The sequence below is a fragment of the Camelus bactrianus genome, chromosome 10 (genome assembly GCF_048773025.1).
Source record: "Camelus bactrianus isolate YW-2024 breed Bactrian camel chromosome 10, ASM4877302v1, whole genome shotgun sequence".
NCBI classification, from domain to species: Eukaryota; Metazoa; Chordata; class Mammalia; order Artiodactyla; family Camelidae; genus Camelus; species Camelus bactrianus.
This window is the reverse complement of record NC_133548.1, coordinates 7,534,045-7,561,515: the sequence shown is the minus strand read 5'-3', so window position 1 is coordinate 7,561,515 and position 27,471 is coordinate 7,534,045. Positions and strand designations below refer to the sequence as shown.

The following is a 27,471-nucleotide window of genomic DNA, read 5'->3' as shown; positions in this document are numbered from 1 at the left end:
TCCAGTTCCCTAGTGATCACTCTACTCACAAGCCCTGAGCGGAGCCTTACCCCCGCCCTCGTCCCCCCGCCCTGCGTGTCCTGCCAGTTCCCTGAGGATCGCTGGCCCCAGGCCGGCCACACAGTGGCTGCTCAAAAGGACTGACCCAAATAGGAACAAATGACCCTCCCTGGGGGACGGCGGCACGGTTTGCAGTACGCGGCATTCCGGCTGCCAGCCGGCTTGCGGCTTCCAATTACCATATTAGAGATAAGGACTTGGAGGTCCCTGAGGCCTCGTCACGCTCCGCTTCCCGGAGGCTAAGCAGCGTGGCTCTGCTCGCCGCCTCAACCCCTTCCTGGTCTCGGTCCCAGAATGTCACTCAAAAAGAGCCCGTTTCCCTTACCTGTAAAACGGGGACATCTTTTGACATTATCAGTACCAGCTCTCCCCCTGCCCGCAAAGACCCAAACGACGGACGGAGGAGACTCGCTGGCACAGACGCGGGCTTTATTAGCACATTTCGTAGCGAGCTGTCAGCCCTCAGCGTTACCGTGGAGGAAAGGGTTCTGGCGAAGTTAGGGTTAATCCCGGCTGGCAACTGACGCAGGCACCTGGGGCCGACCAGCGCCGGGGCGGGGTCACGGAGCCACTTCCGGCAACTAAGGGCGGAAGAATTTCAAAACTTCCGATGGGGACCGAGCGCCTCCGTGGTCCGCATACCCCGGAAGGGAATCGGGCTCTGGGTCAGACCGCTTCCTTCCGAAAGGGACGAAATGGATCCTATTTTTGCATAAGGCCTGCAGAAAAGACTTCCGCCCACTCCCAAGATGGCCACCAACGGCGGTGCGGCACTTTGGATTATGGGACGGAAGTTCACTGGGAGGGGGCGGAGCCGCCTCTCCCCAAGTTCCGGCCCCACCAGGACTGGATGAAGCGCGTCCAGCTGGGACTTTGCCGCATCTGTGTCGCGGTGCCAGCGCTCTTCGGGCGAGGGAGTCCCTTTGAAGTGGGAGGAGGAAAGGGTTAAGTGAATTAGCTTATCCTGGCAGCCCAAGTCAGGCCCCTCCACTTCTGGAATCCCACCGCTAAGTGAAATTCCGGGGGAGATAAAGATCCTGTACCGAGGGGTCTCCTGACTACTTTACTAGGCATGAACGATCGCTTGGCCTCTTAGGAATGGAACTGGTTAGATTCTGGACCCTCCATAGCGGGGACGGGGAGAGGAGGCCTAGGAAGACCCTATTAGGGCCAGAGCCGGAGATCCGGAAGCACCTGTAAGACGCGACCAGAATTCGAGAATTAAAGAGGTGGTTCCGAAATTGAGGCCAGAGAACCCGGATATCCGAACGGGATTGGCTGGGAGCACAGATGCCAGCATGCCTAGCGCTCCAAATATTTAGGGAACCCAGGAGGCTTGGCCTTCTGGAGCGGGGTCTGGACTACAGATCCCAAAATGCCTTGCAGGCCGGTGGGAGGGGAGGAGTCACGAGACTGCAAATCCCGACATGCACCGGAACCCTAACAGGACAGTCCAGTAGGAGGAGACCTGGGAGTACAGTCCCCAGCATGCTCCAGGACTACGGGGACCCGTGCGCCCATCCGTGCGCTCACCTTGAAGGAGCCGTGGAACTCGTCGCTCATCCTCCGGAGCTCGCGGCCATAGCGCTGTGCAGCCCAGAGGTTGGGGGGCGCTGAGCGCGAGCGGCCCCGGAAGGGGCTGGGCTCCTCCTCCTCCGTCCCTTCTTCGTCCTCGGTCCCCGTTGGGTGGGAGCTGTGGCGACTCCTGGTTTCCACAGCCCCAGCGCCTGCAGAGAGGGTCGGGTGGTGGGGGATGATGTGAATCTCAACTCCTCTTCGCTCCCAGCCGTCCAGAAGCCCTCAATATCAGCTCCACCTGCCGGTTGATATCTTTGCGTGCATATCACTCTACCTCTCAGAGCCCCAGTTCCTTCCTAAGGGAAGCTCATGAGGCTTTTGTGAAGATTTGAAATAACCTCTCATTAATCCCACAAATCTTAATTGAGCCCCAATAATGGGCCAGGCCCTTTGTGTATAAAATGACTTTCCTCTGTGCCTGGCGCAAAATAAGGGCATTAGAGATGGTTGTTATAGTTATGAGTACAAGACGCTGGGATTCCCAGCAACCCCTGGGCTGTTAGCTCTTTGATCAGCTCCATTCTCTTGCAGAGGAAACCAGTCCCCTGGATGAAAAAGTGTCCTGCTCCAGCCAGGTAGGGCTGAACTCCAGCTCTGCAGGCGACCTGCTGGGGCTTGTCTGTTCCTCTATTGTGGCCTATAGGAGACCTTGGGCCCCTGGAGAACAAAAAAATGTCAGCAGCAAGTCTGTACCTCCCACAGCACCCACTTGGGAGAAAATGTCCAGAAAGTTCTGTTGACTTTTAAGGTAAATTTATGGAGCACTTAACTGAGTGTTAGGCCCTGGGCATAACCTAATTATCCTCCTAACCATCCTGGGAAGTAAGTACTAACACTGCTTCCATTCTGCAGATGAGAAGACAGAGGCTTAGAGAGAATAGAGAAGACAGAAGCTTAGAGAGGCTAAGACTTGCCCAGGGTCACATAGCTGTGAAGCTCTGAGGCTAGAAGTCCCCTAGAGGTTGGAATCCAGAAACCAGTGATTATCCTTTGAGCTCCACGTTTTTCCCTTGTCCAACTACCGTTCAACTCCCTAAGCCTATGTCCTCACCTCTCTGTGGGGATAAACCTAGCTCTTATTACCAGTGACCACATAAGGCTCTCATAAACAGCGTGAGAGTGCTCTGTAAGCTGAAAGTGCGTGATGGGGCGTTATTCAGTGAGGCACCGCTACGATGTCGAAAGTTTGTCTGACCTGTGTACTGTAGGCCATCCCCTGCCCTCCTGCCAAGCCCAGCCCCATACCCAGACCAACAAAGTATAGAATGAAAGACAGGCATGGAGCAAGTGCAGGGGAATGTGCTCAGCATGCACAGCAAGGCATATCTGTCAGAGAAGCACTTTGGAGGCAGTAAGATCTAGATCAGGTCTAAGCCAGGGGATAACAATGTCTCATCCTTCCCCCAAAGCCTGTGGGTCACCTCCAGGGCTGCAGGGCCTCCAAGGGTCCCAGCTCCAGATAGGTGGCTGAGAAAGCCAAGAAGGGACAAGAGGGCTGGATCCAGAAAGGCCTCGGCTAAGAGCAAGGTCGGAGCACGTGGGCTCCCCCAAAACCCCAGGCCTGGGGTCAGGTAGGTAAGGTCTTCGAGGAACAAGCTGGCAGTGGGGAATGGGCAGCAAAATCAGCAGTGGGGATTCGGAATGGGACTGGAGGAGCCAAGAACAGCAATACCCCTGATGAGAACAGACCCGTCTGCAGAGTGCTTTCTGGTTCCGTGGGGGTATGGGCAGCAGGGCAGGGGTCACTAGCCTGGTGGGCCCCACTTCAACCACATTCCCGTTTTGTGACCTTGGGCCCTTCAACCCCTTGGGGCCTCAGTGTCCTCTGTGAAATGAAAGTAGCCCTAGTCTCCCAGGACCACCAGAAGAACAAATGACACAATGAAAGCACCCCATTCTCCCTCTTTCATGTCCTGAAACCTAGTTTCCCAGTGAGGCGGACACCAAGTTCTCCCTATTTTATAGATGAGGAAATGAAGCACAGAGAGGTTAGGAACTTGCCAGGGGTCACACAGCTGGCCCACCCTGCCTGGTCACTTAAGTGCTCAGAAACCACCAGCTCTTCTCTTTTACTGGCTCTAAGAACCCACATAAACTCCGCACTTGATGGATGCAAGGGCCAAGGGTCAGAAGGCAAGTGGCTTGCAGGTGGGCACTTGGTCTGGGCACCAGCCCCTCGCCTGGGAATGAGAACAAGTAGAAGAGTCCTCCCGGTGTCAGGTTGGAAGTACTGCTCGTGTCTGTCCTCCGCACGCCCTATGGGGGAGGTTAGGAGGAAACCAAGGCACAGAGAGGGTAAGTAACCTGCCCAAGATCATGCAGCTGGTAGGTGGCAGAGCTGGGATTTCCCACCCAGCCAGTCTGGCCCCTGGGTCTGTGTGTTTAACTCTCATGCTCCAGGCTCCCTCCAGAACTTTTAAGTGTCCTTCTATTTACTAGAAAAAACCTGAGGGATTTTTTGTGAACTCCCTGGAGGAAGCGGATATGCCCCCCACTTCAACTATTAAACTCTCAATTAGCTCTCATGCCTACATGCCCCTGGGCAGGGCAGAAGTGGCCTCTGCAGCAAGTAAGGGATAGGGAGGGGGCGTGGCTCCTAGCTTGGTGTGAGCGTGGGTGGGTGCCCAGGCCTGCCCACTCAAGCCTTCTTCCTCAAGAGCCTGCCTGGGGCTGGGGTAGGGAAGAGGGAGGGGCCTGTGGCAGGAGGTGCCCCAAGCCCTCACAAAGCTTTAAGTCCTTCACCCACTGGGCTTCTGGGTAAGTGGGTGGGGCTGGACACATCCAAGGTCAAGCTTCAGTGAGCATCCTCCAAGACTTAATTAAAACAGTGGTGTTCCAGGCAATTCGAGGCAGTGAAGCTCTGCCTTCAGGCAGGGCTGGGTTTGGATCCTGCTCTACCACATAGTCACACACTGCTTGCCCCCAGCGGGCAGAAAGGCATGGCGCCCCACCCTGAGCAGGCACGGTTGCCAGGCAGCTTCCAGCACCGCAGGCCTCGGCCCAGACTCCTTGTGTACCCCAAAGCCATTTGGGTACACCTGCCCCTTACTGGCCTGTTAAGAACATACCCCCACCTTGCTCAGAGCTGAGGAAATCAGAAAACACTCTAAAGCAGAGTCTGGCAAATATTTTTTGTAAAAGGCCAGAGAGTAAATATTTTGGGCATGACAGGCCACACAGTCTCTGTTACAACTACCCAACTTTGTGTCATAGGTTGAGAGAAGCCATAAACAATATATAAATGACTGTGCATGGCTGTGTTCCATTAACATTTTATTTAGGGACACTGAAAGAAAATACTTTTCTTCTTTGGATTTTTGTCAACTAGTTAAAAATGTCAAAATCATTCTTAGCTCATGGACTGTACAAAAAAGGAGAGATTTAGCCTGTGGCTGTGGTTTGCCAACCCCTGCTCTAAACCCAACTATGTCTGAGGGGGGAGGGTATAGGTCAAGTGATAGAGTGCACACTTAGCATGCATGAGGTCCTGGGTTCAACCCCCACTACCTCCTCTGAAAATAAATAGACCTAATTACCCCCCCAAAAAAACACAAAACAAACAAAAAAACACCAACTGTTTCTGTCCTCTGCCTAAAACCTTCAATGGCTCCCCGTTGCCCATGAGATAAACTACAAACTCCTAGGCATGGCCTTCAAGGCCCTTACATACAGGGTCTAACCTACACTTCACTTGTCCATCATCAAGGGTGCATTGGTTATGCATGCCTGTATCCCTGCTGAATAAATGGCAGTCCCTAGGTCTGCTCAGAGCCTGGGCCAACTCATTGTAACAATAATAACAGCTGCAGTAATATCCTCCTTTGTTCAGCACTGTTTCTAAGCACTTTTCCTATATTAACAGCAAATCCTTTGAACAGCAAATCCTCCTTTGTTCCAGGCACTGTTTCTAAGCACTTTTCCTATATTAACGCATCAGTTCCTCATGACAACCCTATGAGGTGTGACTAGTTCTATTCACATTTTACAGATAGGAAAACTGAGGCACCCAATGTTCACAGCAGCACTATTTATACTAGCCAAGACATAGAAGCTATCTAAATGCCCATTGACAGATGAATGGATAAAGAAGTTGTGGTATATATATACAATGAAATACTACCCAGCCATAAAAAGGAATGAAATAATGCCATTTGCAGAAACATAGATGGACCTAGAGATGATCATACTAAGTGAAGCAAGGCAGAGAAAGACAAATATCATAGGATATCACTTATATGTGGAATCTAAAAAAAAAAAAAAAAAAGATGCAGTTGAACTTATTTACACAACAAACAGACTCAGACATTGAAAACAAACCTACAGTTACCAAAAGGGAAAGGGTAGGGGGAGGGATAAATTGGGAGTTTGGAATTTGCAGATACAAATTACTGTATATAAAATAGATAAACAACAAGGACCTGCTGTATAGCACAGGGAACTATATTCAGTATCTTGTAATAGCCTATAATGGAAAAAATATATATATGTATAACTGAATCACTTTGCTGTACACCTGAAACTAACACATCACTGCAAGTCAACTATACTTCAATTAAAAAAAAACCCAAAAACAGCAGGCATGCACAGAAAAAACTTTTAAGAAATCCAGTGCAGTCCTCTTACATGGTGACCGTTTCCCCCACTGCAGCCACCCTCGTGGCGGGGCCGGAGCTGCGGTAGGCGTCCCCTTACCTCTTCATTGCTGCTTCAGAACATTCTCATCCCCTCCTCCCCAAATCTAGTTTCTCTCAGCTTCTACCACCCCTCCCCCTCTGGGCCTCAAGCACCCCTCACCCCTAGGTCACCCCTAGTGTGCAGGGGGTCACTCGAGCTCCCTGCAGCTCTCTCCCTTAGTCACTCCTATCTTCATTCCTTCACAGCACTGAAGTGGTCCTTCCCGGCTTCCTGCCTCGGGACCCCAACTCTAGTGAAGTTGGAATTCCTCATACTTGGCCAGCTTACACCCCACCAGAGCCAAGCCCCCCACTGCCTCTCCACTGGACTGAGACAAACAGCTCTGGTTAATACCAACTCTCTGCCAGTTCTCACAGCGAGCGGCCAGGGTGGTTGGAGGAAAGTGCAGCTGAGCCAACTCAGTTCAGATTCACAGTCAAAGGACCCAGTGGCGGGAGTCCTGCATGTGGCCAGGCACACATCCGACACTCAGTACTCCAGGCTGGACGACCCCTTCAGATCAGGGCCTCTCTCCCCATCAGCCTCCACCCCTCTCCCCACCCTCATTCCTGGCTCAGGACTTGGCTTCCTTCCACTGAGAACCTGGGAGGACCCACAAGAGAAACTTCTACAAGTTCCCACGAGGTATCTCCCCCAACCCTCCCCACTGCACTTAGATAGACTGCCCCTCCCCTGCACACCAGCTACTCTCTCCTACCCAAGAACACCTCTCCAGCAAGCCTCCCTTCTCTCCTACACCCTCCTATGTTTTCTTCGCTCCTGGTTTACCCATCAGCTTATAAACATGCTATTTTCTTTTCCCTTTTTATCTTAAAAAATAATAAAACAAGCCTTCCTTGACTCTCCTGGTGCCTTCAACTGCCACTTGCTCCTCTGTTCTTCTGGACAGGAGCTTAGCTGCCAATAGTAGATGCTCCTTTCTGCCTCCAGCTCTTCCCATTATCCCTCCCAGCTCTCCACCCCAACTGCAGTGCCTGTGTGGTCCAGTCCTGCACCCCACTCCCAGCCCTCCTCCTGCCCCTCCCCTCGTCACCCAGTTCAGCACTCCCCTCCTTACCAGGTGGCTCATCTCAGACTCCAGTGCTGGCTCCTCCTCTGCTGCTGCCCTGTGCAGGCTGGACCCCAGGTTCAGCCCAGGTCCTCTCCTGTCTACTTTGGCTCCCTGGGGCCTCACAGAACACTCCATCAGTGACTGCCAGCTCCCGCGTGTACAAATTCCGCTTGGCTCTATCCCTACTAGAAATCTCCACCTGGATGCCTAGAAGGCACCTCTGACCTGACCTGGCCCAAGCAGGGCTCCTGATCTCGCCCCACACCCTGTCAGTTCCATCTCAGTTAAGAGACACTCCATCCTTGTAGAGGCCCAGCCCAGGTCCCTTGCAGCCATCCTTGATCCTCTCTGTGTCTCACACCCCACATCTGTCCGTCAGCAAATCCCACCTTCCAAATAAGCCCAGAGTCCAGTTACTTACCACTTTCGCCACCACCACCCTGGCCCAGGCCAGCATCCTCCCCTGTGGCACCGCCCCTCCTTTTGCCCACTGCAGACACGCCCAAAACACAGGTGCCCTAGTGATTCTCTGGAAGCCCACATCAGATCAAAGCCCTCCATGTCTGCACTCAAAGTGAAAGCTGGAGACCTCGCCTAGTCCTCCAAGGCCCTGCCCAGCAGCCTCTCCTCCTCCCTTAATTCTTGAAGTGTCTCCAACTCCCCTCCCTTCCCTGGCCTGAACTGTGTCCTGCCCTCAGGGCCTTTGCATATGCCCTTCCGTCCACCTGCATGTCCTCCCTCAGATGTCTGCCTGGCTCATCCTGGCTCACACTCATCACTTCCAGCCTTTGCTCAAATGTCACTTCTTAGCAAGACCTGCCCTGACAAGGCCACCTCAGTTAAAGTCACTCCTCTCGCCCCTAGGTACTTTAGATTCCAACAAGAAAGTAAAGAGTGTGTCACACACTGCCATCACCTTCTAACGCATTATATCATTTACTTGTTTGTTTGTTTATGGCTGGTCTCCCCTCACCTACCAGAATGTAGGCACCACAGGGGCAAGGATTTATCTCTTCTGGTCCCTGATGTACTCCCTGGCAGCTGGAACAGCATGTGACACACATTAAGCACTTGAGACAGAGAATGGGAAGGAAGAAAAAGCAGAAAAACAGCAAGTGCAAAGACCTGGAAGAAGTTAAAGAAAGCCCGTGGAGTTCAGTATAACACAGAGTGGGCTGGGAAGGAGACCTTAAGCCTTCCTGCTCCTGAAAATGGGAAGGTGTCATTTCAGCTTCAGCTAGCAAGGAATGTGATGTTTGTTTTCGGAAGCTCTCTGTGGCTGTTCCAGGTGCTAAGGCTTGTGCTGGGCACTGGGTGGATGGGGACTACTGAGAAATGGTCACTGCCCTCCAGTGCCCCTCCTTCCATCCCAGCGCTGGGTCCCCCTCAGTAGGTGTGGAGGACAGCTGATGCCTCTCCAGCCCCACACAGACCTGCTGCCTGGTAGGGCCGTCTGTCTCCTGGGGTCACTGGGCCGTGGCAACTGACAAGGACAGCCCCATGAGGGTGTGAGCCAACGAGTGCGAAGGAACATAGCTGGAAGCTGTAAGGCCCAATCCCAGGGAAAGTACTAGCCTGGGGCAGAGTCTCTGCTTGGTGGAAATGCCAAGCAAGTGTGACCTTAGGCAAGTCACTTCCCCTTTCCAGCTACTTCTCAGTGATTCTATCCTGGTCCTACACTAACAGCTACATACTTTGAGCATTTAGAAAGCACCAGCTCTATAATTAAGTGCTTCTTAGATATTCCTACCAATCATCCCAACAGCACTACAATGGTGGTGACTAATTGCTCGGTTTTACAGAAGAGATATAGAGAGGTTAGGGACTTACTCAAAGCCACTCAGGGAGTGTGGAGGTAGCTAGGGTGCAGGGAGCTACTGAGCTGGAGGTAAGGTGGACAGGCAGGTGGTTGTTGTAAAGGGGGTGCCTACCTCCATGGTAGTTGCTGTTGGCCGGTTGCCCCTGCTGGTGACCAGCTTCCCCCAGGAGGCCTGTGGCTGTTCGGCAGTGCTTGCCGGGACCTGGGGCCCTGTCCCCAGTGGGGTTGGGGCCCAGGCCCCTATCTGCAGGGCTGGATTCTTCCTGCTCACTCTGCTCAAATTCTGGGATCTGGAACATGCTCTGGGCTGTGGAGGCAAGATGGCAGGTAGTTAGGGCACAGCTGGGGCAAACGGTGGCCAGCAGGGGTTGGGGCGCAGGTGCCCCTGGCTCCCTATCCCACCTCAGAGCCCCAAGTCCACCCTGCCTCCCAGGCCCCCATCTGTCGTTGAGTCTGGCCTGGCAGGAAGCTCAGTCTATCCATCCAGGATCTAAATCTCTCGGAGCCGTGGGGCTGTGGAGCAGCCCCAGGCCCCTACCCAGGCCTCCTCCAGACAAGCCGATGGTGACGGCAGACAGGTCTCACCCCAAGCCCGATCTCTAGGCCCCTGACCCGGGCCCGCCGCCTCTCTCTAGCGCTGAGGGAGCCCGGCCCTAGTTGCCTGGGCAACGGGAACTGTCATCGTTCCGGCCCAATCAGCTTTGGAAATGTCACTAGCAGGCCAGCAGGCGGGGCCACTACCGGCCCGGGGCCCAGCCCACCGTCTTCCTCATGGGTCCCTTCTTCGTCTCCGGATGCTCGGTTCCCAACTTACTTCTGTCTCGGGCATTTGTGTGTGAGCAGATGAGGGATTCTCTGGAGTCCCCGTTTGGGGACCAGCTTCTGCTGACAAGTCCTTCAGCCTCTCTGGGCCTTAATTCCTGCCCCTGTAAAATAGGGAGGATGACACCTCCCTCAGGAGCCAGTGATCCTTGTAAACTGAGTGGTGATTACTGTGGGTGAAAGCACTTTGCAAAACCGTCATTGAAGCTCAGCCGTTGGATGCAATTGTTGCTGGTGTCACTGCTCCGTCTGGACTGGGTGACCAGATCGGGAAGTCCCCCTCCCTCCTCCCCCAGTGGAACCCTCGCAACGCCCGCATCAGGGGCGCCACTCCCCGCGCCAACGCGGGAGCACTCGAGATAAGCGAGGGAGCCTCCACCCTGGCAGGATGACTGCCCCGACACAGAAGGGACAGAGGCCCCTGTCAGGGTGACCATAGGACTCGCAGGGCCTCACGCCTGGCAGGCGGCGGGCCAGGTGAGCAGGAACCGCCGCCGGCCAGGGCGTCGGCTGGCGGGCTGTGGGACCCCGGGAGTTAAGGCCGGGGATTGGGGGGGCGGGCCTCGGAGGCCATCTTGGCTGAGGGCGGAAGTTTCCTTCAGAGATCGGGTGAAGGGAAGTCGTTACCGCCCCGGGTCGGGCGGCACGATCTCGATTTGGGGGTGGAGAAGAGAAGCATGGTAACTGGCGGTCCCCCAAACAAGCAAGGGCCGCTGGCCCCGGGCACGGCCCACTCCGGCGCGGGCCGGATACAGCGCGGCCAGAGCCTCACGGTCGCCTCCCGCCTCTCGTAACCCCTGGCGCCCGCCGGCTGCGCAGCTCGCGCCAATTCTCGAACCGCTCCGCCCCGGGCGCGGCGCAGGGCTGCGGAGCAAGGGCTAGACTGAGCAATTTGCGTAGCGAACGGCGCCCGCGCAGGCGCAGGAGGGGGCGGAGCAGCGGGGGCCGGGGAGCCGGAGTCCAGGGTCCCAGCGACCGGAGCCGGCTCCCCCAGCGGCGGCCTGAGGACCCGGCGTCGACCTCCTCCCCTCCCCTGCGGCTGGAGAGTGGACGCAGTGGGGGTGGGGTGGGGGCAGCGTTCGGAATCCCGAGGACGAAAGGCAGAGGCCCTACCATCCGGATTGTTGAGGGGAGAGAGCCCCCCAGTTTGGGGAGGGGGAGAGCCAGGCGTTAAGCGCGCCCCGCAGCGGCCGCTGCCCTGAGCCGACTGGCATTGGCCGGCTCTCCCCCTCCTGCCAGGACGACTCCAGCGACCAAGGCCAGGGACCCCTCTTCAGCCTCTGCACCTCCCCACCCCCAACCCTGGCTTCTGAGGCTGGCCCAGGGAGGAGACACTCTCTGCCCCGGACAGGAAAGGCTGTCCTTCCATACCCCTGAGTGAGGGACCCAGGTTGCCTGTGCCTAGCAAAGGCGAGGGATCCCTCTGTTGGGGGAGGGCCTGGCCAGCCACAGCTTCTTTACCCCTAAGCTCCCCATCTCTGCCTCTGCACCCTACAACTCCCACCCCTCTGTATTTATTTCCCTTGCCCCCTACCAGCCACTCCACCTCTGTCTCCCGGATTCAGGCCTCCCTCTCTGACATGGAGAGTAACCTGTCTGGCCTGGTGCCTGCTGCTGGGCTGGTGCCTGCGCTGCCGCCTGCCGTGACCCTGGGGCTGACTGCGGCCTACACTACCCTGTATGCCCTGCTCTTCTTCTCCGTCTATGCCCAGCTCTGGCTGGTGCTCCTGTATGGGCACAAGCGTCTCAGCTATCAGACGGTGTTCCTGGCACTGTGTCTGCTCTGGGCTGCCTTGCGTACCACCCTCTTCTCCTTCTATTTTCGAGATACACCCCGAGCCAACCGCCTGGGACCCCTGCCCTTTTGGCTTCTCTACTGCTGCCCTGTCTGCCTGCAGTTCTTCACACTGACGCTTATGAACCTCTACTTTGCTCAGGTAACCATGGGGACGGGTGGGGGTGGGCAGTGGGGTGGCCAGCCCCAAGGGCCCAAAAGAATGATGGGCATCTCTGCTCCCAGGTGGTGTTCAAGGCCAAGGCAAAGCGTCGGCCAGAGATGAGCCGAGGCTTGTAAGTACTCGGGACACTGGTGGGCTCAGCCCCCAGCTCATGGGCAGGGAGAAGCCCAGTGGCCATTCCTTCCCCCATGGCAGGTTGAGGTGAGGACAACCCAGGGAATGTTTGTGAAAGGCTTGGAAAAGTTAGGCACTTGGTGTCGATGGCTTAGCAGATGCGCTGCACATGTGAAAGGCAACTATAATAGAAACAATCATGATATGGTGAGGGGCATGGGTACCAGCGTCATCCATGATGGAAGAAGAGCTGTAGGCTCCAGCCTTTGGAAACTCCAAACCCAAGGACACTTCTAGGTGACCTTGGGCAATGATACTCCTGTCATATGTATAACATCTCACAGTTTTATTAAGAGCTTTCACAAATATCATTAATTTTTACATCTTACTTGTGAAGCTGATGTTATTCCCATTTGAGAGATGAAGACACTGAGGCCCAGCAAGGTCAAGCAACATGTTCAAGGTCACACCCCTGGCAGGAGGCAGAGTCAGGGCTTAAACCCAGATTTCTGACTCACAATCTAGTGCTGTTTCCACTGTACTGCAGCTGTCAATCACCTTCTGACTTCTTTGGGCCCCAGTTTCCTCATCTGCAAACCTGGGAACAGGTTCAGACTGGATGATCTGAGGTTCTGATTGACACCGGGGTCTCCTGGGGGATGTGGTTGGTGGTTGGTGAGTGTCAGAGGTGGCCAGCTGGGGCTGACTGTGCTGTGGGCCGCAGGCTGGCTGTCCGAGGGGCCTTCGTGGGGGCCTCGCTGCTCTTTCTGCTGGTGAATGTGCTGTGTGCAGTGCTGTCCCGCCGGCGCCGGGCACAGCCCTGGGCCCTCCTGCTGGTGCGCGTCCTGGTGAGCGACTCCCTGTTTGTTATCTGCGCACTCTCTCTTGCTGCCTGCCTCTGCCTTGTCGCCCGGCGGGCCCCCTCCACCAGCATCTACCTGGAGGCCAAGGTAGGGCCACAAGCGCTGATGCTTGAGTGTCTTTTTGGGGTGTTTGGGGTCTTCAGGGTAGAGAGGAAGTTGGAGCCTCCCGTCCCTGAGGGTCCTCTGTTGTCATCTGTGCCAGGGGACCAGTGTGTGCCAGGCAGCTGCAATGGGTGGCGCCATGGTCCTGCTCTATGCCAGCCGGGCCTGCTACAACCTGGCGGCCCTGGCCTTGGCCCCCCAGAGCCGGCTGGATGCCTTCGATTATGACTGGTACAACGTCTCTGACCAGGTGGGCATTCAGCTCGTCTGCTGTGGCTCTTGGCCCCAAGCTGGCCTGGGCCCTGTCTGGGTGGCCCCACTGGCACAACTGCAGATTGGCACAGCCCCTGCCTCCCCACAGGCGGACCTGGTGAATGACTTGGGGAACAAAGGCTACCTGGTGTTTGGCCTCATCCTTTTTGTGTGGGAACTGCTGCCCACCACCCTGCTGGTGGGCTTCTTTCGGGTGCATCGGCCCCCACAGGACCTGGTGAGGGCCAGTGGAGAAGGGTGGCACTGGGAATCCCTGGACTGGGCTCTGGGGGTGGTGGGAGGCCAGTGGGGGGCAGGAGAAAGCATCAATGGTGGCTCCCTCCCCCAGAGCACCAGCCGCATCCTCAACGGGCAGGTCTTTGGCTCCCGTTCCTACTTCTTTGACCGGGCCCACTGCGAGGACGAGGGCTGCTCTTGGGAGCACAGCCGGGGCGAGAGCACCAGGTAGGAGTCCCGGCCCCACCTCAGGTCCCCTGGGCTCCCAGATTGCCCCATCGAGCCGTGGGGACCTAGAACTGGGTCTTGCCACCCACTACCCACCTCCAATGGCCTTTGCTTCCTGTCTTTACAAGGTGAGGTCCCCTCTGGTTTCCTTTTGCTCAGGCCCCCATCCTACCCCCCAAATGCAGTTTGCCATAGACAGAGAGGTCTGGGTCACTGGGCTCTGTTCTGAGTTTCTCTCCCTCCGCCAGCTCTTGCGACTGTGGTCCTGGTCACTGCTGTGGGACTGACCCTATTTTCTGCCTGCAGCATGTCTGGCAGCCTGAGCTCTGGTAGCTGGTACGGCACCATCGGGCGGGAGCCAGGCTGGTGCGGAGGCAGCCAGACGCGGACCACTCCTCTGCTCTTCTCCCAGGTTCTAGGACCAGGCAGCCACCACCACAGTCTCTACTCCACCCCACAGACGTGATCCTCCTCCGTTTCCCCCCACAACATCCAGGCCCCAGTCCCTCCCACCCTAGGCCCCTGTGCCAAGTTCACCCGCCGCTTCTTGCCCAGGATCCCGGGGGCTGTAGCTGCCTCTTCCCCAGGCCAGCTCCTTGCTACTCCTGATGTAGTGAGCTTGTGCTGTCCCCTAGGATGAGGGGCATGGCCCTGGCTGCCAGATGCCCACAGCACCCTGGCATGACCTGCCACCTCCGCTTCTACATGGGAGCCAGCTACCTCTCCTGCGCCTGCCACTCAATAAACAGTGTCTGTGCCCTGAGTCCATTCACTGCTTGCTTGTGTTCCTCACACCGTAGCCGGTTCAGTCTAAGACAGATCTGGCACTGCCCGTTGAAGAGGACTGCTGGGCTGGGCAGGGGCCTTTTACCTCCCCCAAGGCTGGTGGGCAAGGAGAGGGAGCAGCCTGCAGTCTGAGGGGAAGAGAGACCAGAAGAGTCCTGCTTCCACCCCAACCCCCTCCCTACTTGAACAATTTCTACTCTTTCCTCAAGATCTGATTCAAATTTCACCTCTTTTATGAAGCCTTCCATCTCCCGGTCAGAGAACTGTGTCCCCCGCCTATTGGGTCCCTTGGCACTGTGATTGTGTATGGCTACTATGCTTCTTACCCTCAGTGGATCGGGATATCTGGAGACCTTGTTCCCCTGTTATTATGCCCAACCTAGCCTTCAGGCCCAGGAGTTAATCCAAGGCCTGTGGAGGAGTTGGCCAGTGACTGAGCAGCCCCCATCTCCCTACCAGGTGTGGATTTGGTCAGATGGGTGGGCTACACTCACACAGTCTTCCTGGTGGTCCTGAGGACCCCCTTCTCTGCTGTCCCTAGTAGTGCAGTCACTGCCCTCTGCAGTCACAGCCCTTACAGATCTGTCATCTGCTCCATAGCTGGAGTTCTTTATCAGATGGTCTGTCTCCTGCCCATGTACCTGGCCATTTATTCCAGCTCCTTGGAATTCCTGGAGCCTAGTACTGAGCCTGTCTCAAAACCCTTCCCCTGGGACTATCCTGAGTGCCAGGCCCCCATGGCCTCCAGAGAGGGCATCTGAGATTCAGAGAATCAGCTTAAAGCTGGACAGTCACTTTTTGTTGAAAGGAAAATTGCTAACATTTGTAGGGCACTTAATTGTGAATGCTAAGCTCTGTTTTGAGCATTTACAAATACCCACCTCTTTAATTCTCAGGATAGCACCCTGAGGTGATAATTAATCATCCTTTTTCTGTAAGTGGCAACTGGAAGGCTCAAAGAATTTGGTAACCTGTCTAGGCCCTCTTCTGGTAGGAGGCGGTCAGACTTAGAGCCCCTGCTTAAAACCATTCAGGTGAAGGCTGAGGACCCCAGGCAGAGGAGGGTATTTGTCAAGATAAAAGTTGTAAAGAAGTGGGTAAAAGCAGAGAGGGGCTGAGTTCCAGCAACTGCCAGGGCCCTGCTGTTCCAGCAGTGGGGGAGGGAGTGCTGGCACCAGTTCCAGACTGGGATGGGCATGGAAGTGAGGAGCAAGGGATGGGGATACAGGAGTAGGGGCAGGAGGTGCCCCAGCTTGATTTCCTGGAGCTTGGTCCCAACCCTACCTCGGCCTTGGTGGATTCCCCCACCCCCTTTTCCCGTGGGATGTCCTCCCTCATGAGTGCTGAGCCCAAGGTCCAAGCTGTCCCCAGGGGCAGGGTGTTGAGAGCCCTTGGGATCTGGTAGTGGGCCTAGAAGATGCTGGGAGATTAGCGTGGTTCCCGTCTGGAGAGGTGAGCCGGCTGATGTCCAGGCCAGGCCAGTCCGCTGGCCACACTGGCTGGCTGGCTGGCAGGGCAGCACGAGGGATCCGATCTGGGACTCCAGGCCTGACCCATCGGCAACCCCTCTCTGGCTCCTCTGCCATTCATCTCCTGGGACCGGCCGGGACTGGGGGGCTGGGCGGCCGCAGGTAAGGAGAGGCGCCGGTGGCGAGGGTGAGGCACGGAGGGAAGCACGGCGCTGGAGGGGTTAAACGCGGGAGGAGGGGGGCTTCTGGCTGCGGGAGGGGGGGTCCCAGCCCCGGCGGCCACCCGCTCCGCCCCTGCTGCCGCCGCCGCCTCCGCGGCCCAGCCGGCACCGGCGAGGCCGTTCGAGAACCCGGGCCGCAGCCGCAGCCGCCGCCGCCGCAGCGGGGCCGACAGTGAGTGCAGGGCGGAGAGGGCAGGCGCGCGGGTGCGGGGAGGGAGTGCGGGATCGCGGGGGGCGCAAGGGGCTACTGGCGGCAAGGGGCGCCCACCTCCCGCACGTGGGCGCCTCCGGGAGTCGTGCGGCCGCCCGTCCCGCCGCCCGTCACGCTCCGAGTTGTCGGCGTGAAGACGCCGGGAGGCGGTGGGAGCGAGCGGCGGGTGTGGGGTGCCTGGGCGGCGGGCGCTGCACGATGGCCCCGCGATCTGAGTGTGTGTGTACGTGAGTGTGCGCACACGTGTGTGGGGGCCTCTGGGGGCCTTGACCCGCCACGCACGGCCCTGGGGGTCTAGTGTGCCCGTGAGTCCGGGGAATGAGCAGGTGGAGTGTGTGCGTGCGTGCAGCCTGGGCAGCGAGGCGGCTGGAGCCGCAGGGTGGAGGGTGGGCGCGCAGGTCTTTGTGCCCGCGTGTGTGCGCGTGGGCGCCGCCGCCCGCTGTCCCGGGGACTGACAGCTGTCCCGGGGGATGCTGCACTGGTCCGCCCCGGTCGCTCCCACCCCGCTCCTTCCCGGAACCCGGCACCTTCCCGTCCCCTCCTCCCTGCCTCTGCGCAGCGACTGGGACCCGCCCCTGGGTTCCTCGAAAGCTCGGCGGGGCGCTGGGGGACCCTGGAGGCTCCCTGCCCGGCCCATCGCGTCTAGCAGCAGAGCAAGGAGAGGCAAGAGGGGAGGGAGAAGCCGCGAAGATGCTGCCGCAGCCTCAGCGGACGAGCCGGGACCAGCCATCCCCGTCCACGCCCTGCGCGGTCCGGCCTCTCCTCCGACTTTCCCTTCACTCGCCTCTGCGCCCCTTCAGCCACCAGGCCCCCAGCACTTCCTTGCTCACCGCCTCTCCCTGCGTAGGCTCAGTCTCTCTTTCCCCCTTCCACGCTCCATCCTTTCCCTTCTCGGTGCCCTCTTCTCTTCTCACACTCTGGAGTCCCCGGACAGGGGCTGAGGGCCGGGCAGTGGAGGTAAGGGGGAGGACAGAGGTGGTGGGGAACTGGGTGTGTCCTGGTACCAAGTATCCGGCCAGAGGGATGTGAGGAGAGGATATCCGTGGGTAGTAGGGCTGGGGGCTCCAAGCACTTTTGGGTGTGTAGGGATTGGAGAAGGAGGGTGTAGTGGTGTCAGGCCAGGTTATTGATCCCAGCATCCCTGGTTCTGCCCGCAGTGACTGCAGCTCCTCAGGAGCCCCCTGCCGGGCCTCCCCAGGCGGGCAGTGGAGTTGGCCGGGCCCCTGGGCGCGCCATGCGCAGCACCACACTACTGGCACTGCTGGCGCTGGTCCTGCTCTACTTGGTGTCCGGTGCCCTGGTGTTCCAGGCCCTGGAGCAGCCCCATGAGCAGCAGGCCCAAAGGGAGCTGGGGGAGGTCCGAGAGAAGTTCCTGAGGGCCCATCCATGTGTGAGCGACCAGGACCTGGGGCTCTTCATCAAGGTGCGTGGGTGGGGGAGAGCCCCTTCAGCAGTCACCCATGACCCTCTGACACCAGCTGCATGCCAGTGGGGTCCTGTGCTGGGGCGCTGCTTCCAGACCCGCACCCTTGAAGGCAGGGTGCAGCTGGGATCCTGGTCTCTGTGTTTTCAATATGGTGGCCATGGGGACATTTGTTTTCCTTGCTGTGCCTGGCATTGGATTCTGCTCCTAGAATGTCTCCTTCAGTGTATGATGGTAGTCAAATGAAGGCATGAAGGAATTAATTGATAAATGGCTGTACCATATGAGCTCTGTTACATGTTCTCAGGTCTAACTCACTGGTTTAGGGTTGCCAAATGAAATCCAAGATACTTGGTTAAATGTGCATTTCAGCTAAGGGATGAATACTTTTAAAATATAAATATGTTCCCTGCAGTATTTTTAATTGCTTAATCTGGTAACTCTACGCTAATTCCTGTACTTCTTTGGAGTCACAGATGCCTTAGAGAAACCCAAGAACACTGTGCACACTTCTCCCCACCCCCAGAAAAGTGCACATATAAACATGTACCAATGACTTCAGAGGGTTCCAGGATCCCCTAAGCTGGTCTACCCCTTCCTACCAGGACACATGCTTATGATGTGGAGGCTAGAGGGAGGGCAAGTCAGGGATGGGGCTGGCTTTGGTCCAATGACAGCAGCCCAACCCTTTTGGGCTGCTGTCAGGTAAGCACGTCTGCTGCACTCTCTGATTTCTGAGACACTGTCATATAAAAAAAAAACTAAAATTGAACTTTAATAAATTAACGCTTATTATTTTATTGAAAACTACCCCTCTTTCTTGCCTGTTCTTTTGGAGGGAGGAGCCATCGGTATGGAAGCCTCAGTGTTTCAGCTGATTCCCAAGGTGGTAGGACCAGGAGCAGAGATGAGAGTGGGGTGGGGCCAGGACACAGGCAGCTTGACATTGTCTCTGACACTTCTAGAATGCCCAGCAAGGCCTGGGCAGGAAAGTGTCTGGCCAGACCACAGGGCAGAGGGAATGAGGGAATCTGACCTATTTCATCTTCACAATGGAATTGCTTTTTTTCCTGGGGAAAAAAAGAAGAAAAAGAACGGCAGAATTTAGGTATTTCTTCTCCATAATTAGGCGGTCATGCAGCAATTATGCACCTACTGTGTGCTGTGCTATACACACATAGGGTGAGCAGGAAAATTGATACTGGGGTGAAACAGATGCAAATTCTATCCTAGAGGACATCACATCTAGGCAAAGGGACAGATCCATGGATAGTTCACTGTAGAATCTAGAAGGGAGCTTTCCTTCTTTCCTTCTTTGTTAAATGTCTGTTGCATGCTGGGCCCTGGGCTAGGTGCTGGGGCCAAGGAGGGAGATGCTGGGCCTTTGGGAAGAGCAGGTAATTAACATGAAGCAGGTGAGATGGGTAGAATTTAGAGGCTTGTGTGATTGGGTTGCAAGAGGCTCGCAGGCAGAGGAACAGCATGGGCAAAGGCGTGGAAGCTGAAAAGCTCAAGAGTGTTTTGCAGTTCTCGGATTTAGCAGATGTCTAGTCATTTGAAGCAAAAATTAGAGCACACAGGATGACAAAGGATTTTTTCCCCAAGTAAGTGAATTTATTGGAAGAGTGTGGCAAAATAAAATTAAATCATTTTTAATGATACATTTCACTTCTTGGCTTGATTAAAAAATTATTACAGGAAATGGGATCATCTCAGAAAATCAGGGGATAAGGTCACTGTAGCTTGGGTTTCAAAGTGGGAGTCCCAGGAGAGAAGACAGGGGAAAGGACCAGATTGAGAAGGGGCTTACACGCTGGGCTGGGGAGGTTGGACTCTGTTCTGCAGACAGCAGGGAGCTATGGAAGATTTGGGGCAGTCACTTTAGGAAGATTCATTTGGAATGTGTCTTGCTAATGAGGACTGCAGTCAGAGAGAAAGAAGGCAGTTTGTGACCTCCCCCACACCCACTGCCTTTGTGTCTTGGCTCTGTGCTCCTTGGGGAAGGGCCCCTCTGCACCCCTTCCTCATTATGCCCTGGCCTCCATTACTTAGGGGAGGCACTCTCAAAACACAGACTCTGCCCCCCAGGGAGGCAGACTGGCTGGCGAGAGGGGCAGACACATGGCCACTTCATTAATTTAATCATATTTACTGAGCACCTACTATATAGCACAGGGTTTAGTTTGGACTTCAGTGGGGTGGGCAGGGGTTGTATGTCCATAACCCTCCTAAAATTGGATGCAAAATTTGATGGTATGTGAACCTTCCTGGAGGGAGGGTCCCTAACTTTCATCAGATTTCTAAGGCAAGGGACTCAAATGCAGCTTCCATAGGGGCAATGGGAGTGGTGGGGGTCTGTGGAAAGCTGGACCTTACTGGGCATGAGCCCTCCATGGGGACAAGTTTAACAAACACACAGCGCTTACTTTGGTGTGAGTGCTTTAACTCTTCGCAACAACTCTGTGAGGTGGGTACTGTTATCACCATCCCTACTTGATAGATGCAGAAATTGAGGCACAGAGAGTTAACTCGCTCAACTTCATGTAGCACCAAGATCGGAAACCAGGCAGTCTGGTTCCAGAATCTGTGCTCCTAACCACTGTAAAAAAATCCGTTGTGTGAAATTAAGGGGCCGATAACTCAAATGTCTCTAAAACAACGCGTTAGTCAAACAAAATTGGGCCTCCCAATTTGCAATGTCTGTTGTAAAGGACCACCTTCAGGGAGACCAGAGGGAAGGGGAGAGCCGGGAGGGGTAAGGAGGGGACAACCTTGGAGGCTAGAGGGCCAGGGGGTTGGCCAGGACAGGAGGAAAGAACTGAGGTTCCTCCTTCTGCACCTTGTCCTGCAGGAAGTGGCTGATGCCCTGGGAGGGGGTGCGAACCCGGACACCAATTCAACCAGTAACAGCAACCACTCAGCCTGGGACCTGGGCAGCGCCTTCTTTTTCTCAGGCACCATCATCACAACCATCGGTGGGGGAGGGGACTGGGCATGTGCAGGGTGGAAGGGGTGGCTGGGCTTTCTCAAGGGGGAAGTAGGGGGCGTGCCAGGCAGCCCCTAGACCTGCTGCATGGCCCCTCTGCCCAGGCTACGGAAACGCGGCCCTGCGCACCGACGCCGGGCGGCTCTTCTGCATCTTTTATGCACTGGTGGGGATCCCGCTGTTTGGGATCCTTCTGGCAGGGGTCGGGGACCGGCTGGGCTCCTCCCTACGCCGCGGCATCGGTCACATCGAAGCCATCTTTCTGGTGAGCTGCTCCACGCCCTGCACTCCCTTGCGTTGGGCTCGAGATACCCTTCCCTACGTCCCGGCCCGGCACATGAGGGCGGGCGCTTGGATCCGGCGAACCTCCCGCACGCTGGCTCCCGGAAGAGGGGATATGGGGATGAGACTGGAGGTTTTGGCGACTCCTCGTTCCTGCCTACTGCCCTTCCCTGCAGAAGTGGCACGTGCCACCAGGGCTGGTGCGAATTCTATCCGCGGTGCTCTTCCTGCTGATCGGCTGCCTGCTCTTTGTCCTCACGCCTACGTTCGTGTTCTGCTACGTGGAGGGCTGGAGCAAGCTGGAGGCCATCTACTTCGTCGTGGTGACGCTCACCACGGTGGGATTCGGGGACTATGTGGCCGGTGAGGCCACCTTTCTTGGGCTGTACTTCCCTACCCACTTTATTCCTGCCCAGGGACTCGGAAATCTCTCTTCTGCTTCCAAATTCCACAGGGCACTTGTGCGCTCACACGTGCTTGCTCCAATCCCTACATCTGCCCACTGAATGAACCCTCACATTTTTGCACGGATTTAACACCTCAAGCCCACTTACATTCTCTCATGCCTGCACCCCCCCGTGCATGCTCACACAAGTGCACCCCTCACACATGCCACATTCTTGCACGTGAGCACCCCCACTTGCTATTCTCTTGCACACTTTTAAGTCATGCCCACCCGTCTTCCTGCATCCATTCGCGCATTCTAGCACATACCCACTGCCCTGGGGAGGGCGCATCTTTTCAATGAGTTGGGAAGAAGGGCAGTGAACCAGAGACTAACAGGCTCAAGGCACGCCTCCCAATCAACTTCTTTCTGCCCCCCACCCCCACCCCCGTTGTCCCAGGCGCCAGCCCCAATCAGAACTCTGCAGCCTACCAGCCGCTGGTGTGGTTCTGGATCCTGCTCGGCCTGGCCTACTTCGCCTCAGTGCTCACCACCATCGGGAACTGGCTGCGAGTAGTTTCCCGCCGCACTCGGGCAGAGGTAGGCACCCGTGCGTCGGCGCTGCGCCTGCGCTGTACCGTAGTAGCAGGTTGACCAGCCTACCTCCTTTCCAGAGTGTGGGCTCCCCAAGGCAGAGATTGAGGGAGCCCCAGTGTGCACCAACTGGGAACAAAGGGATAAATTCCGGACAGGTTTGCAGGTGACTCTATCTCTACTCTCATGGATAAGGTTACCAGATTTCGCAAAAAGATGAAGGAAGCCCAATTAAATGTGAATTTCGGATAAATTGCAAATAATATTTGAGTGTAAATATGTGTCAAATATTGCATGGGGCATACTTATCTTAAAAGTTTATCTATTGTTTATCTGAAATTCACATTTAACTAGGCGACCTGTATTTTGTAATTCTACTCCTTGCACCCGGCGGTGGAGCGGAGTCCGAGTCGATAGAGGCGCAAAGGTCTCTGGGGGAACGGGAGGGAGAGGTGAAATAAAATCGAGGCTTTTCTTCTCCTGGAGAGGGTGCAGATGGAGGAGGGGAGAGCATGTGGCTGGGTGATGAGCCTTTCCCTACTCCTGAGGCGGGAGAACCAGGCAGAAAAGGGGCAATGGCTGATTGGCGAAGGGGCAGGCTCCTGGGATTGTGGAGACGGTCGAGGACCCCCAGTCGAGGACTGCCTTTCCTCCCCGCGCAGATGGGCGGTCTCACGGCGCAGGCCGCCAGCTGGACCGGCACGGTGACCGCGCGGGTAACCCAGCGAGTCGGGCCCACGGCACCACCGCAGCCAGAGAAGGAGCGGCCACCCCTGCCCCCACCGCCGTGCCCAGCGCAACCTGCCAGCAGGCCCCTATCCCCTGCGGCCCTGGAGAAGACCCAGCCGCCCTCCCCGCCCTCCTCGCCCACGCCACCCACGCCTCCCACGCCGCCCACGGCCTCCGCGCTGGACTACCCCAGCGAGAACCTGGCCTTCATCGACGAGTCCTCGGACACGCAGAGCGAGCGCGGCTGCGCGCTACCCCGCGCGCCACGCGGTCGCCGCCGCCCTCTCAACGCCCCCAGGAAGCCTGCGCGGCCCCGCGGCCTGGGGCGCCCCCGGGATAAAGGCGTGCCTGTGTAGGGGCAGGACCCCGGCCCAGGGCCTCTCAAAGGGCTTCGTTCTTGCTTTCTCCCCGGCATGCTCTGCTTGTTTGACCAAAGAGCCCTCTCTCGAGTGGACTGAAGCCTGGGGAGGAGGCTAAGGGCTGCTTGTCTGCCACCCTCTGCTCCTGGCCCCCTCCTCACTTCATCCATTACCAGATTCCCCCCACCAAGGCTTTCTGTCTCACTGTCCTGTCTGGGCCGGTCCCTCACAACATCTCACGACTGTGCCTCAAAGCCTACATCAATAAACGAAAACAGTCTGCACCACTGCGGGCGTGGCGCTCCGGGGACGCGAGAGGGTGTAGGAGTGCTTGCATAGGGCCACCTTCGGGGCAAGTCAGGCTTCCCCGGACCCCCGGGCCAAGCCTCGCCTCCCACCTACACCCACTTCGGTCAAGGCACGGTGCTCTTGGCTGTGCTCGGACTTGTGTCTCTGCTCGGACTTGTGTCTCTTGTGTCTCTGGGGTTTACCAGATAGCGTCTGGCGTGGGAATCTGCCAAGATGGGCTGTACCTTCATCCTCAGCATACCTCTTGGGGGTTGGGGGAGTGAGGGGGATGGGAAGACATAACGGCATCTGGTGTGGAGGGCTGTAGGTTGAACTCTCCCCGCGCGAGACCCCCATCACCATTCCAAACGGGACCCTGCCCCTCCCCCTTCTTGGAGCGTGACCACCTCCTCCTTGCCCCGAGGCCTGTGGCGACTGGGCCCGTTGGGGCAGAACCATGGAGGAAAAGCCTTTGAAAGTAAGAACCCTTCCTGGGCCTCCTCACCCTGTCAGCCCTCAGACTCATCCTAGGTTTCAGCCTTGGTTCAAGGCAGCTCCCAGCAATCACTCCCTTTTCATCCCCACCCACCTCGAAGGAGTCTCCGCCCTGTCTGGGCTCAGGATCCCCGCCCCCTCCCCAATTCCTCTCGACCCTTGGCTTCCTTCCTTTTATGTGGCCCACAGGCCAAGTCTTTGGGCCGCCATGTCTCAGGCAAGTCGAGTGAACCAGACATACGGAATCTGTGGACCACAGCTACGCTGTCGCAGCCGAAGCTGAACGTGCCGCTGCCCAGTGTCCCCGAGGTCTCAGAACTGGAGGGCAGCAGCCTAAGCGGCAAGACTCACGGGTGGTACAAACAGAAGAAGGCCAGCCACTACTCTGACAGTAGCTGGAAAGAAACGGATGACAAAGACAGCTTCAAGCCAGAGCAGGATGTGCACCGCAGGAGCTCCCTGAGAAGCCATATAGAGGAAGGGGACGACGATATCAATACCAAAGCGGGTTAGTGTGGCCTCACCGGGCTGTGGGGGCCCACAGAGCAGGGAGCTGGCCAGGGCCTCAATTTCTATTGCTGTGAAAGGGGGGTGGTGGTGGCGATTGTAGGACCCAAGTTTCTAGGATTCCCTGGAAGGGGCGCCAGCGCTAATCCATGACGCTTTAAATCAACGAGATATTTTAGGAACGCCCCCTACCGGGCAGCTGTAAAACAAGGTCCTGGGGCCATAGAGAAAATGCGCAAAGGCAGTGTGGTACGACCTATGCATTTAATGGAATTACCAGGATAGCTGAGAGCAAGGAGTTAGTTCCTTTTCTGTGGATTTGCGCTGCTTGAGGAGGTGTCTGTCTTTCATTCATTAAGTCATCAGTTACAATTTTTAAGTATTTACTTCCTACTTCATGCTATGCGCTGTTTGGGACATGCCTTCCCCTTCTACCTACCACCTGTGCTCTCCAGCCCTTCATCAGGCAATTGGAATTCATAACAATATAACAACTGCCATCTATTGAGAGCTTGCTGTTGTGCCAGGCACTGGGCTTCCCTTGCATGATCACTTTTAAACTTTACAACTCCCATAAGGGGGGGTGCCCTTTATTATCCCATTGTACTCTTATTATCCCATTGTACAGATAAAGAACTTGAGGGTCAGAAAGTCAGTCAGTGGCCCTAAGTCTCACACAGTGGGACAGTTAGAACTGGAACCTTGGAGGGTGGGACAACAAAGCCTAGGCTTGTAAACCTCTCCCATACTGTTTCCCACTAAAGTGGCACCTAGAGCTGGTCTCTGAAGGCTCCCCCCACATGCCCACCCACACATCTCCTCTGCTTGAGGGAAGTCCCAGCAGTTTGCAAGTCTGCAGATGACTGATTCCTTTTTTTTCTCTTCTCCCAGAAAAGCCTTCCTCAGGGTCATCGCTCAGTATCTTGAAGCACACACCCCATCGAGCCTACTGGGTGGAACAGCAGAATAGGGTTGGAGGCAGCCATGGAGACTGGGGAGTTTAGTGGGGTGGGGGACGGGCAGATTGGGGGTTTCAGGGGTGAGAGGGTGGGGGTGCTTTGAAGGGTGGAGGGGCAGGCAGGTTGGTTGGGGGTCTTGGAGCTGGAGGGAGCAGGCGGGGACATTTCAGCTGTGGGCAGAGCTGGGCCCTTGGACATCTGAGCCTTTTGCTTGCTGTCTCTCCAGCTGCCCCTGCCCTTGACTGAACTCATGGAGAATGAAGCTCTGGAAATCCTCACCAAAGCCCTCTGGAGTGAGCCCCTCTCCCAGCTCCCACAAGGGGCCTTGGGGGATTATGCAGGGCTTGGGCCTGTGGGAGCGGGATTTCAGGATGTGTCTGCCTTAGATTCCCTTACCACCTCCCAGTATTACAGAAGCCCCACAAAAAGTAAGAAGTTGGGAGACTGGGCACAGGGAGACCCAGTGAGAAGAGCATAGGGTGACAGGAGCCTGGGCTCTAGCGTTAGTGCAGCCCCTCTCTACCTGATGTGCCTTTTGGGGGGGGGGGGAGTAATTAGGCATTTATTTATTTTGATGGAAGTACTGGGGATCGAATCCAGGACCTCGTGCATGCTAGGTGAGCACTCTATCACTCGGCTTTTACCCTTCCCGCAATATGGCTTTTCTAAGGCACATTTTTTCCATTTGTCTATTGGGGATGGCAGCTTTTGTGTGGCCTTGGCCCCTCCCTGGGTGCTATGAGGAGCCTTTGGACAGTGGACACTTTATGAATGTGGGGTAGGGTGGGGAGGGCTAATGGCTTAGGGTGGGTGGTCCAAGAGGTGTCCAAAAAGCTGCCTGCTACCAATGCCCTAGTTTAGGCCTGCAACATCTCTAAACTTGCCCTCCTCACCCACCCAACACCTCCATCCTGCTCCGAATCCCTCATCTCTTTGAGGCACAAGTCTATGACTTGATCATTTGAAACAAACAAAACCAGTAGGTCCCAGGACCCTGGAGATCCAAAGTTTTTCAAACTAACATAAGCCAGCTGCTGGGAAGGCCATGCCCCTGCACACTGCCCTGAGTGGATTTCTGCCCCCCAGGCTACCGATCGGGGATTGGCTGGGACCACTTTCTGACCAAGCAGCTGCAGCGATACATCGAGCGGCTCAAGAGGCGCCAGAACAAGAGGCTGCATGTCTCGGTGCACTGAGAGCACCACCTCGGGCTCAAGTGACCGGCAGACTCCAGCCCTGGTCCCTGTCCCCTCCCCAGACCGCAGCCCGACCCTATCCATGTGGAGTTTGAGCCCAAGAGGAATAAAAGAGTCTGTACGTGGTCCGTGAGTCAATGCGTGGCTGCCCGCGTGAGGCGGACGCACGTGGCCCCGCCCTTCCCTGTGACCTTCACTCGGTCACCGCAGTGACCTTGAGCGTTCTCCGTCCAGGCCCTATCGGCTCCGCCTTCCCGGGACTGGAAATCCAGGACTTCTTGAATGTTTTAGGTCTGCTTCTCCCACCCCGAGTTCAGCAGCTTTGTGGGGATATTGGGTATGCGGTCCAAAGTGCCAGCTGGTATTATCCTGGGGAAAGGGGGAAAAGAGAAAGGAGCAGCACCTCCCTTCCAGCTTGGGCGTGCTAGACTCCGCCCCTTATGCATATGCAGACACACCAGCCTTCGCGCTCGCCCCGCCCTCATTTACATATGTATACTGTCTTCCTGCCCGGCAGCAGTGGCCACTGAGCGACCTCTCCCGTTCCTCTCGCACACAGCGCGTCCCGCCTTCTTTACGTAAGAGTGCTGTTGGACTCCCCCATCCCACAGCTTCACCGCGTCTATCCTGGCCACACCCCTTCAGCGGCCAAGTACGCCTGTGCGCCTCTGGCTCGGCGGCGGCGGGGCGGGGACCTTCATGAAGGCCCGCCCACTGGCTTCACCGGCTCCGCCCCGACACGTCCGGGCACGCAGGCGCTGCCCGCCCCACTTGCCTGATTAGCATAGGGCGCTGTGCCCGC

At 56.6% G+C, this 27,471-nt stretch overlaps 4 protein-coding genes across 12 annotated transcripts; 3 read left to right on the top strand and 1 right to left on the bottom strand.

Annotated features, from left to right (window-relative positions):
- Positions 1 to 472: 472 nt before the first annotated feature.
- On the bottom strand, positions 473 to 10,256 carry BAD (BCL2 associated agonist of cell death). Of its 5 annotated transcripts, none has more exons than XM_010957075.3 (4): positions 10,018 to 10,256; positions 9,316 to 9,510; positions 1,594 to 1,787; positions 473 to 981 (listed from the first exon to the last, which is right to left on the bottom strand). In XM_010957075.3, exons 2-4 carry the CDS (start codon positions 9,500 to 9,502, stop codon positions 856 to 858), a joined length of 507 nt encoding a protein of 168 aa, XP_010955377.1. In that variant the 5' UTR covers positions 9,503 to 9,510; positions 10,018 to 10,256; the 3' UTR covers positions 473 to 855. The 5 variants fall into 5 exon arrangements, with proteins under 5 accessions (XP_010955377.1, XP_010955375.1, XP_010955376.1 ...); XM_010957073.2 differs by lacking the exon at positions 10,018 to 10,256 and adding an exon at positions 9,789 to 9,918; XM_010957074.3 differs by lacking the exon at positions 10,018 to 10,256 and adding an exon at positions 9,742 to 9,862.
- Positions 10,257 to 10,620: 364 nt separating this feature from the next.
- Positions 10,621 to 14,542, top strand: GPR137 (G protein-coupled receptor 137). 2 transcript variants are annotated; one of them, XM_045518136.2, is made up of 7 exons: positions 10,621 to 11,962; positions 12,046 to 12,095; positions 12,822 to 13,047; positions 13,163 to 13,312; positions 13,424 to 13,552; positions 13,664 to 13,779; positions 14,192 to 14,542. In XM_045518136.2, the coding sequence occupies exons 1-7, from the start codon at positions 11,606 to 11,608 to the stop codon at positions 14,196 to 14,198; spliced, it is 1,035 nt and encodes a 344-aa protein (XP_045374092.1). In that variant the 5' UTR covers positions 10,621 to 11,605; the 3' UTR covers positions 14,199 to 14,542. The 2 variants fall into 2 exon arrangements, with proteins under 2 accessions (XP_045374092.1, XP_010955372.1); XM_010957070.3 differs by having other exon boundaries at positions 10,633 to 11,962; positions 14,086 to 14,542.
- Positions 14,543 to 16,323: 1,781 nt separating this feature from the next.
- KCNK4 (potassium two pore domain channel subfamily K member 4) lies at positions 16,324 to 23,513 on the top strand. 4 transcript variants are annotated; one of them, XM_074371822.1, is made up of 6 exons: positions 16,324 to 17,889; positions 20,741 to 20,864; positions 20,980 to 21,140; positions 21,334 to 21,520; positions 22,003 to 22,142; positions 22,799 to 23,513. In XM_074371822.1, the coding sequence occupies exons 1-6, from the start codon at positions 17,701 to 17,703 to the stop codon at positions 23,219 to 23,221; spliced, it is 1,224 nt and encodes a 407-aa protein (XP_074227923.1). In that variant the 5' UTR covers positions 16,324 to 17,700; the 3' UTR covers positions 23,222 to 23,513. The 4 variants fall into 4 exon arrangements, with proteins under 4 accessions (XP_074227923.1, XP_074227920.1, XP_074227922.1 ...); XM_074371819.1 differs by having other exon boundaries at positions 20,980 to 21,520; XM_074371821.1 differs by having other exon boundaries at positions 17,749 to 20,864.
- CATSPERZ (catsper channel auxiliary subunit zeta) lies at positions 23,230 to 27,448 on the top strand. Its single transcript, XM_074372983.1, has 6 exons — positions 23,230 to 23,990; positions 24,197 to 24,515; positions 25,406 to 25,485; positions 25,700 to 25,901; positions 26,560 to 26,660; positions 27,281 to 27,448. Exons 1-6 carry the CDS (start codon positions 23,970 to 23,972, stop codon positions 27,446 to 27,448), a joined length of 891 nt encoding a protein of 296 aa, XP_074229084.1. The 5' UTR covers positions 23,230 to 23,969.
- Positions 27,449 to 27,471: the final 23 nt, after the last annotated feature.

Bases quoted from the DNA above. Each gene is read 5' to 3' on its own strand.
- KCNK4 (XM_074371818.1), top strand. From the start codon at position 20,534: ATGTCTCTAAAACAACGCGTTAGTCAAACAAAATTGGGCCTCCCAATT. The intron at 21,521-22,002 runs GTGAGGCCACCT...CCGTTGTCCCAG, and splicing joins ATTCGGGGACTATGTGGCCG to GCGCCAGCCCCAATCAGAAC. The intron at 22,143-22,798 runs GTAGGCACCCGT...CTCCCCGCGCAG, and splicing joins CCCGCCGCACTCGGGCAGAG to ATGGGCGGTCTCACGGCGCA.
- CATSPERZ (XM_074372983.1), top strand. From the start codon at position 23,970: ATGGAGGAAAAGCCTTTGAAA. The intron at 25,486-25,699 runs GTTGGAGGCAGC...CTGTCTCTCCAG, and splicing joins GGGTGGAACAGCAGAATAGG to CTGCCCCTGCCCTTGACTGA. The intron at 25,902-26,559 runs GTAAGAAGTTGG...TCTGCCCCCCAG, and splicing joins TTACAGAAGCCCCACAAAAA to GCTACCGATCGGGGATTGGC.
- GPR137 (XM_010957070.3), top strand. From the start codon at position 11,606: ATGGAGAGTAACCTGTCTGGCCTGGTGCCTGCTGCTGGGCTGGTGCCT. The intron at 13,313-13,423 runs GTGGGCATTCAG...GCCTCCCCACAG, and splicing joins GGTACAACGTCTCTGACCAG to GCGGACCTGGTGAATGACTT. The intron at 13,553-13,663 runs GTGAGGGCCAGT...TCCCTCCCCCAG, and splicing joins ATCGGCCCCCACAGGACCTG to AGCACCAGCCGCATCCTCAA.
- BAD (XM_010957072.3), bottom strand. From the start codon at position 9,686: ATGGATAGACTGAGCTTCCTGCCAG. The intron at 9,511-9,661 runs GCCAGACTCAAC...TTGCCTCCACAG, and splicing joins TAGACTGAGCTTCCTGCCAG to CCCAGAGCATGTTCCAGATC. The intron at 1,788-9,315 runs GTAGGCACCCCC...CCCTCTCTGCAG, and splicing joins CAACAGCAACTACCATGGAG to GCGCTGGGGCTGTGGAAACC.